This window comes from Fundulus heteroclitus, chromosome 3, assembly GCF_011125445.2.
Source record: "Fundulus heteroclitus isolate FHET01 chromosome 3, MU-UCD_Fhet_4.1, whole genome shotgun sequence".
In the NCBI taxonomy this organism is placed as follows: domain Eukaryota; kingdom Metazoa; phylum Chordata; class Actinopteri; order Cyprinodontiformes; family Fundulidae; genus Fundulus; species Fundulus heteroclitus.
This window is the reverse complement of record NC_046363.1, coordinates 24,664,921-24,675,167: the sequence shown is the minus strand read 5'-3', so window position 1 is coordinate 24,675,167 and position 10,247 is coordinate 24,664,921. Positions and strand designations below refer to the sequence as shown.

The 10,247-nt window shown below is 40.0% G+C and overlaps 1 protein-coding gene across 2 annotated transcripts; it reads right to left on the bottom strand.

Moving 5' to 3' along the window:
• Nucleotides 1–32: 32 nt before the first annotated feature.
• LOC105928446 (extracellular matrix protein 1) lies at nucleotides 33–8,606 on the bottom strand. 2 transcript variants are annotated; one of them, XM_012865697.3, is made up of 11 exons: nucleotides 8,324–8,606; nucleotides 7,679–7,735; nucleotides 5,879–5,944; nucleotides 5,733–5,777; nucleotides 5,481–5,516; nucleotides 5,103–5,377; nucleotides 4,324–4,568; nucleotides 3,472–3,760; nucleotides 3,193–3,383; nucleotides 1,394–1,472; nucleotides 33–1,247 (listed from the first exon to the last, which is right to left on the bottom strand). In XM_012865697.3, the coding sequence occupies exons 1-11, from the start codon at nucleotides 8,394–8,396 to the stop codon at nucleotides 1,062–1,064; spliced, it is 1,542 nt and encodes a 513-aa protein (XP_012721151.2). In that variant the 5' UTR covers nucleotides 8,397–8,606; the 3' UTR covers nucleotides 33–1,061. The 2 variants fall into 2 exon arrangements, with proteins under 2 accessions (XP_012721151.2, XP_021173813.2); XM_021318138.2 differs by having other exon boundaries at nucleotides 4,363–4,568.
• Between the last annotated feature and the right edge of the window lie 1,641 nt (nucleotides 8,607–10,247).

The window sequence follows — 10,247 nt, the reverse complement described above, 5'->3', positions numbered from 1 at the left end:
TATTTTGGTGGCAGCATCAAGATGAGGGTCTGTTTGACTGCAAAAAGTACTAGTTTATTGGACACGGTCATCAGAATTACAAAAGGGGGTATGACCTCCAAATTCATCAGTTTCATCTTGAATTAAAAGCTAGAATGAAATGTGGAGACAACTGGATATTCCGAAAGGATAATGATCTCAAACACACTTTAACTCTGACTTTGGAGTGCATAAATTGTGCGCTTATGTTCATACGTTCGGATGCCTCTGATCTCGACCACATTAAAGACTTGAGCACTATGTCTAAAAGCTCCATACTAAGCCTAAAACCAATCAGTTTGAATTAACTCTATCAAATCTAGCAAGAAAAGTGGTTAAATATGCAACAACAATTCTGCTTATCCCGATGGTTACAAGAAGGCTGTACCCAAATCACAGTTTGCTAGTGGACATTTTTATTTAATTACCAGCTGTGTATGCATATGTTTATATGTGGATTAGACAGAATCCACAATATAAACATACTTGTCCCTCGATTTTTACTGTTGAAATTAAAATTAGACACTGTATGATGTTTAAAACCTTGTTTATAGCCATAATACGATATACATGCCTGTGATGAATGTATTTCACCAGCACTGAATACTGCTTACCTAAGCCAGGATTTAAAATGTCAAGTGACTCACAGTAAGCCCAAATAAGATTTAAACATGTTTTTACTAAAACTGTGTCAGATAAAAATCCATATAAAATTCCTTTTGTATCTTTTTTAAGGTTTCATCAAAATGCATTCATAATCAAATATGTAAAGAGCAGCAATAACAAGAAAACAGTGGCTAAGCAACAAAGACAGGAGTCTGATTGGACACTATATGCATTGAAAAATATTCAGTTTATCCATCGCTTTAGCAATCCTTGTCATGTGATAATTGTAGTTTACTCCGGGATTAGATGAAGCAACAAAGTGATCTACGTTTTTAATACCCCTTCAGTACTTGCTTGTGCTCAGTGACTGTAAACCACAGCTGGAGCAAGGTTACAATTTGCAGAAATTTATCAGTTCCTGTCAGTGTTATATGTGTTTAAGGGATGGGGCATATTTTCTTCTTCTTCTTCTGGCCCTTATTGGCTGCTTTGTTGATGGCTTCCAGGACATTTTTGCTGAAACACTGTAAAATCTCTTCAGGTGAAGTCATCTTGCAGCAGCGGCGGGCAGCTGGAGTGGCGGGCTTGGGTGTTGAACACTGGCTCTGAGATATTTGTTCAAGCTGATTTGATCGAGAGAGAAAAGGTTCACAAGGAAAATGTAAGAACGTTAGGTTGCAAGGTGTTAGATGCTAATTAACACATGGAAAATAATTATTTAGTTTGCGTTATTTTGGTTTTGGACTCGTTCCCTTTAGAACCAACTCACCTTTTGCGCAAAACAAGTGTTTCTGTCATCCTCCGGCAGGGGGCAGCAGAGGTTCTTCAGTTGAGAACCGACAGGAAATCTGCATACAACACATTGTTAATGATCCTGCCAGCGTTTTACTGCTAATAGATGTGCACCTAAATACATTAGAAGATAGTTAAAAAGTCAGTTTATCTTAGTAATTAAATTCATTATTTATTCGTGATATATTTTAAGTCTTTATTGTACTTTTGATAATTTTAATTTTTGATAATTATAATATTTATGGCACACATATAATGAAAGGGCCCTGTTGGGGTTCGGTCAGACCAGTTCACTGACCAATCAAACCAAAGGGGTACCACCACAATTAAAAGCAGGTTTGGTTCTTTTGGCACTGTGGACAGGTGGCAAGTCCTGATGGAAAATGTCCTCCATTAAGGACATTTCATCCCAGCGCTGTGTGTCCCGAGTGTGTAACATCATAAAAGACCCCTCACACCCCCACCATGGACTGTTCTCCCTGCTACCTTCTGGGAAGAGGTTCCGCAGCATCCGCTGCAGGTCCACCAGGTTCTGCAAAAGCTTTTTCCCTGTTGCCATCAGACTGTTGAACTGCTGAACTCTAAACTGGACCCTGCACCTTTGCATCACTGCATCACTGCATCTCTATCTAGCATTACAAATGCTGCCGAACTTGTAGTTTTAAAAATGCATTTTTGCACAAATGCCTTTTTGCACCATCATTTCTGCACATACAAATGGTTTTAAATATTCTCCTGTACACCGTGATCGCACACTGTTCTCTTTCTCCTGCATTGTTTACATTTCAATTGTTTACTTTTTAATCATGGCTGCACTCTATACTGTAATTTACAAGCTGTATGCAACAAAATTTCGTTCTGTATGCACTCTGTACATACAAGATGACAAATAAAAATGTCTAAGTCTAAGTCTAAGTCTAAATAAAAACAAGTTGGAACAATACCAATAGATGACATTGTTCTATAAATCAGTGCTGACAGTGCAACCTTCAGACTTACTCTTGGATTTTGTGCCTCTGCACTGTTCCTTCAGACTTAGCAACTTTAAATTCCAAATGAAATTACACCACCGTTCAAATAAAATTTACTTTTATCTGAAAAGAGGATTCAGACCATTGAACAACAGCCCAGTCCTTTTCTCCCTTGGACCTGGCAAAACAGTTCTGATGGTGCATGACTGGCTTCAACACAATGAATCCAGTAGTTGTGGCCTGTCCAACGTATACATCTTAATATGGCCTCTGAGTCCAGCAGTTAACACCTTGAAAATCTTCCCTAAACTCTTGAATGGGCTTTGCTTCACAATCCCTGCAAGGCTGGTGTTATTCCTGTTGCTGGTGCACCCTTTTCTAACACTTTTTCCTTCCACTCAACTTTTCAGTAATATGCTAAAACACAACACTTCATGAACAACCAGCATCTTTAGCACGCCCTTTTGTTTCTTCCGTCCCTGAAAGGGGAACAGGGTCCATGACTCTCTAAGGGACAACTGTTAAGTCAGTGGTCTTACCAATTACTTTGCAGGTCATAACAGAACAGTTCTGTGTTAAAATGAGTTTTATTTGGTTTTATGTAAAATCCACATTTTCAGAGAAACTGAATTTTGGGAATATATGACTATCAGTTATAGAAATTAAGTCACTGAAATTGTTTCATTTTTGTTGATACTTTAAAGATTGATCAATATAGATATACCCTATAACATAAAGTGGAATATATTTAAGTAAAATGGGAGTAAAAACATCGGAAACAATAAGAAATGCAATACAGTCCTACCTGTTGATGCTGATAATTTGGGTATCGCACATCATGCTAAGTGGGGGCACCTCTGTAGCAGATGTTATCTTATAGAGTGGATCCGAAGAAAGTGACTGGAAACAGCTATACTGATCATCCGCCTGACAACATTGAAGGTTCACCTGCTCATCATTCCCAGCTGAGCAGTACCTGTTAAGTTCCTCGCGCCACTGAAACAAAAACAGAAACTGGTATCAACATTGTTTAGTTTAAATAACATATTGAAATATATACGCTTTAGAAGCGTTCTTCTTGTACCTTCTGCTCAGCACAGTTGAGCGCACCCTTCTTCTTTTTGCAGCACTGCTTGAATCTCTTTTCCAGACGGTTAATGGTCTTCACCTGACGGGCCAGAAGCTCATAGCCCGAGCGAGGCAGGCACTTGGTTGTGTAGAGAGGTCGAAGCTTCTGGTTGCCGCACAGTGACTCAATGTTATCTGTTGTAGGCCTTCCTGGAGGGAAGCTGATGTCCATTTTTTGGGAAGTAGCTAGGTTGAGTTCTGTCTTTTTTCCCTTTTTTCTGGCACTGCCTAGACTCATCAGGTTACTGCAATGAAAGCACCACAAACATTACTTCATTCAAGCTTGGAGACTATTATAAAACTGAGGAAGTGTGTCTTGTAATTTGTCTCAATTCCCTTTATGCTGCATGACTTATCATTCTTAGAAGGAAAATTGTCCATGTTGAAAATAATATAAATTAAATCTGAAAACTGAAAATATGCATTCAGCATCCAAGAGGATCACGGTAACTCTAGAGGAGCAAGACACACCGCAAACATGTCAAAGGAGGTGGTTTGGTCAGATGAGACCAAATTTGAACTTGCTACATGCAAAAGGGAATGTGTCTTTTTCAGCACTCCGTGCCAGGGCCCTCTGCAGTTTTAATCCAGTCCTGTACATTGCCCCAAGCGTTGCAGTTTAATTGCAAAGTATTGACTCGAGGGGAATGAACACAAATGCACGGCACACTTTCTTGGGATGTTTATTTTTAAAGAATGTTTAAACTATACATCCTTTTCCTTCTACTTTGCTTTGGTCTTTTCCAAAAAGTCCCAATTAAACACACTGAAGTTTGTGTCTGTAAGGCTACAAGATATAAAAAAGTACCTTGGCGAGGCACTATAATTGGCATGCCCGTCGACAGACCTTGGACAAGTGTTTTGGTCGAAGTGGAAGTTTTCTGTGGAGCCCACCGGCTCCACGGGCAGCTCCTCCGTTGCCTTATAGTCCGGATTTGGAGCATCTTCGTTGAAACAGTTCAGTCTGTTAAGGCCTGTCTGCCTGCAGCAGTCATAAAGTCGATCTTTCACAGACGAATCCTCCTCACAGAACAGCTCAACTGAGTGCTCCCACTGTGAGAAGACAGAACAGTGAACGTTGTCATGGTGTATGAAACAAATGCTTCTATACTGACAAGAAATATGGCATCACAGAGGTGTTTTGTTGTACAGCAGTCCAGGAGGAATTTTGAAGCTAAAGGGCACATTTTACCATAACTTTTTAAAAGCTGTAACGTTACGCATATGATTTACTGACAAAGCAATGTATTTTGTCAAAGCGTTTTATTTCTGCCTGTTTTAATTGTATTCAAGCCGAAACCTGTCTGTTTTGTCTACTAGTTCAACACAAAAAAAGGCCCCAGGCTTCAAACTTTCCTTGAAACATGCAGTAAGGACTGGTATATGTTCCTTTCGTATTCACATTAATTTGAGCTTGAACACCTTAAACAGATCTATATAATGATTAAAACTAAATGCTGTTTCTAAACTTTAATGATTATCATTGTAACTTTCATCAAGTTGCATCGATTGCAACATAAAAGACACCATACGTCATTTGACCAAAAAAAAAAAAACTTGCTGACTCTGCTGTTGGGGAAAACATACTGCCTGTGTGGCGCAACACAGCAACCCTTCAGGCCCCCATGTCTGGTTCCCTTTGCAGCATGTGCTGAACCACCACTCTGCGTTATTGACAGCTGTGGCCATGCGCCTGTTTTTGCCAAAACCAGAGTCAGGAAAGTAAGAACTCGGGTAACGGGGACGATGGCTGGCGTGATCACAGATGGCCTGGATGTTGTCAGGTGTTGGTCGGCCGAGGGGAAACTGGACAGGATAGCGGAGCACAGGAGGAAAAGAGCGGGGCCCAAAATTAGGTCGACCTATGAAGAAAAGAGAGATGGCGGACAGTTGACAGTTTTGTAGTTGGAGGTGGTGCACACAAAGTGAGTTAAATAAATAAAGGACAAAGAAAAAGATGCATACGTCTTGGTGGGGGCTTATCTGCAAATCTAGAAGGCTCTACTCAGAAAAAAAGATCAACTGTTAAACTGTAATTACTGTGTTATACTGGCTTAAAATGAGATTCGATGGATGGATGGATGGATGGATGGATGGATGGATGGATGGATGGATGGATGGATGGATGGATGGATGGATGGATGGATGGATGGATGGATGGATGGATGGATGGATGGATGGATGGATGGATGTGATTAAGACATGAGGATGATTTACCTTTTGGCCATGGCGGATGAACAATTTCCCGCTGTACCATGAAATCTGTGAAACAGAAAATAAACAAGACGATTGCAATTGTGTTGCTTATTTTGTTACTCAGGAAAGCACAGGCTTTTTAAAGACTGCAAGAGGATAAATTGTACCTTCAGGATTTAACAAATCTTCCAAGTCTACCTCCTTCTGCAGAAATAGATCTGGATCCACCAGCTCTAAAAGACACATTTGATAAAAACTAATAATAAAAAAAAGTTTCAATGCATGGATGCATTTAACTGGTCAAATAAAGGCCAGAGGCAAAAACATATTCTCTAAGAGCTATTCGATTTTTTCAAATATAAAAATATAGGAGTAAAGAGTAAAGTAAATGGACCACATGCAACAACGCCACAATCGTAAGTCTGAACCCTTTAATAGTTTGTTAAAGTGATGATAGCCAGCAGAATTACTCTTTAAGCCATTAGATTGTGGTTTCCATCACAGCTGGCCAGAGGTGTAGGCCAATAAGCCCCTGCATATGGTCCCCAGGCCTATCCCCGTAGGGATTCAACATTTAAATTTTGTCTCTTGTTTTTTTTAACTTGCAGATTTAAAATAAAGGTTTTTATCAGATTTGTAATGTAATGCTTTTTACATTAATGTAAGACTGAAGTGGTAAAGTTGTTTGAGTCATAACTTATTGGTACTACTCTATAAAGGTTATTTCCCTTGTTTTGTGTCACATTTTAGGCACACTGCAAATGTTTCAGTCAATCAAGCTTGGCTCCTCTTCCTGATAATTGCCCCATTGAAAGGATTGCGAAAGAATTGTGGAAAGATTCACAAGCCGTGGACTGCAGCTAAGACCGTCTCTCAAGAGCAACAGATGTATCCAGGACTCGGACTGCAATGTCTGTAATTTTGCATCCCTCGTGTTCTACCACTTCTCTACCAGAGCCAAAGTCAGAAGAGAGTGCTCAGAGGGAAAAGGGACCGGACTGCTGCTCAGTGGTCCAGAATTATCATTTTCAGATGAAAGCAGACTTTTCATCTGGAAACAAAGGTCCTAGAGACCGGAAGAAGAGTGGAGAGGCATGCAGTCCAAGCTGTTTGAAATTCAGTAATGATTCGGGTAGCAATATCATTTGCTGGTGTTGGTCCGTGTCGTATTTTCTTGAGTCCAAAGTCCACTCAACCGCCTACCAGGACAGTGCCTCATGCTTGCGATGTTTAAGGAGATGTGGATGTGGTTTCACTGATTGGCCAGCGAACTGCAGTGACCTACACCCCCCCCAGAGATCTATGGCGCATTGTCAGACAACAGACTAGGCGTGTAAATCACCAGCTTTATCACGATAAGATGTCATATCGATCTGTTTGGATGACGATATGATATTTGCTGATCTCACAACTTCGCTTACAATTTTTAATCAATGCCATGGATAAGATGGTATATTATTTGCGCATCTAGTATTATATACATTGGTATCAACTCACAAAAACAAAACATGATTTGACGCTTTTATTTCTAAGCTGTTACATTTATCAGTCATTTAAATCAAAAATAGCAATCTTCTAAATTTAAAATAATATTAATAATGATAATGATAGATGACCTGTTCCCTATAGTCTCATGGCTGCATTTCAAAATAAATGTGTATCTTAAAAATGATGATATGGATGGATATTTTCACTTTGCATTGATCTAAGCAGATCATCAATAATTTAACTGATAAATCCATGTGGATCTCTGTACTGTTACACCCCTCCACCTGACCCAACAATGCAGACCAGCTAAAGGCCGCTATACAAGCAGACTGGGCTTCCTGAACGCCTCAGCAGAGCCAAAGTTTTTATAAACTAGATTTTTAGATTTTCATCAGCGGAGAGCCGTAATCAACACAATCGACAGAAACAAACACTTAATAAATAAATCCCTCTCAGCGTGTAAAGAACGGAGAACACACCTTGACCGCGGAAGTCAGGGGGCCAGGTGATCTCACGCTGTCCACAAGTTTGCGCATCTGGAAAACGGTAAACAGAAGGAATGAAAAAGTTATGCAACATGCACTGTTTTGATGGCAATCTGCGTGCAACAGGGCTGGCTGCAAGTAATGCTCTTCCGGGGAAAAACGCAGGGACAGAAGGAAGCAACACAAGCAAGCAAAGTCTACATATTCTTTAAAAAAAAATTTTTTTTTTGGTATTAGCCTATAATAAATCTTATTCTGAAAGGAAATCTGAAATACGCCCATTTGTAAAAATAAAGAATAGATAAAATATTCTATCTATCTATCTATCTATCTATCTATCTATCTATCTATCTATCTATCTATCTATCTATCTATCTATCTATCTATCTATCTATCTATCTATCTATCTATCTATCTATCTATCTATCTATCTATCTATCTATCTATCTATCTATCTATCTATTTTTTAAACTGTTTATTATCAAAGTTCTAAAGAAAAAGAAAATCTACGCGGGCTGCTATTTCCCTGCATGGTCCGACATGAAGAACCTCAGCAGCTGTGGCGAACGAACATGGAGCCCTGCCATGAAGCAAAACAACAACTCCATGAAAAAGAGGGAATGAAACATCCGGACCAACCTTTGCAGGGTGAGCTGAGCACCGCTAAAACCGACGCGGCAGCGGCGCAGACTCCGGCCCAGGACCAGCCCATGATCGTGTGCGTCCCGCGGTGCGTCACTGGCTGTGTGGAGCGGAATATACTGACCCAGTTACCGTCTCCGGTCAGAAGCCGCCCAGTAACACGTCCCGTCAATGGATCCGACAGAAGCAGCTGTAGCCTACTGCCTGTCTGTCCCGGAGCTCAATCCTTCTGCAACAGGACAAACTTTTCTTTTCTTTTCTTTTTTTTTAATGGTTTCAGTTGGAGGAGCAGAGGCGGGGTGAGGAAAACAGAGGAGGGCTGGGAGGGAGGGAAGTTTTACAACATGACTCATAAGGAATCCGTTCAAATCCAGGATTAAGTTAGATTAAAAGCTGAGGTCCTTTTTTTTAATTAAAAGCAGAACCCGGGCGCGGGTCTGAGCCTGTCTCTCGTTTTATCTTTGCCTTAAATCAGGCATTTAATATTTCATCCCAACATTGATAGGCAAATCCTTCATCATGATGCCGTCTGCAGCACATTTATGGTTGCATTTGTTATCCTTATTTAAATGTTATTGTTTGAAAGGGGATAACCAACTCTGAACCAAATAGATGATAAATGGTAACCAGTTGCCATCAAGGCCTTTAGAGAAACTAACTGATTTGATCTGGCGGTGTACATGAAACATTTCCTGTTTGGGTTCAGATATTTGTAACTGTTTGACAAGTGTGTCTGTGAAGAATTTATCAGTCCAGCCAGCTATCAGTGTCTTTATAAACAGAGCCTCTACATACCGAGCTGTCAGAAAGCATTCACATGAATACCCTCATGCCGTGTTTACTTGCTCAGCCTTTAAAAAGCCCTTCAGCTCCAAAAGCAAGGGTAAATTCAGGCTTTTTTTTTCCTTATATTTATCTGATTCTATTCCTAGGCTATCTCACATTCTGAGTTTGACTCCAAGGTTATTGTGACCTACACACAACAGCCAAAGAAAAACTCCCTTTTTCAGATGTTAGCAGTTGTTTAGTGGATGTCTCATCCCTCCTTTCTGAAAGGCCGGAGTTCAAACCGGGAGGAGGTTCCTGTTTTTTTTTCCTGCCATGGCCACAACATCATAAACGAACCTCAGGATCAAACACACCGAGTGGTGTCAAGTTGGGGAGTCCACGAGCTGGATGGACAGATGGGTTGAAATCCTTGTATGTGCTCAGTAGGCCCAAAAACATTAATACCAGTCATTAAAGAGACAATTTGGTCAAACTCTGCTTGTCCATAGTTGTCAGAAAATAACGTCTTTTTCTTTACCTGTTTGTGATATTTCTAGAAACGGACATTTGGATTTACAGTGTCTCTCAGCAATGCATGCACCCTGGTGAAAATGTCATTTTTTTCCACATATATTGGGATATTGTTCCTGTAGCATTTAACTGAAAAACAAATCTATATTTTAAAAAGCTGCAATAATCTCACCGGCTGCGCAAGTGTGCACCCTTAAAACTAAAATCTTGTTGAAGCAGCATTTGATTAAATATCAGCATTCCAAACCTTGACATAACTACTTGACATACTCGTCCAACTCTATCAGATTGCAAGGACATCTCTTGTTCACAGATTTTATCCTGGGCTCTGGCTAGGCCATTTTAAAACAGCAATTTTATTATTTTTTGAATTCTTTAATTATTAGTCTAGATATATGATACCAAAAGAAAAAAAAAAAAACTCATCACCCTCATCTTTCTAACGGACATCTGAAGGTTTTGGGGCACAACTGGCTGGTATTTGGAGGTATTTATGATATCGTTCACCTTGGCAGAGAGCCCAGTTCCCTTTGCAGAGTGTGTCTACCTTCATATTTAACTGTGGGTTTGGTATTTTCCGGTGATACAGAGTGTTGTTTTTGTGCCAGAGATACCACTACGC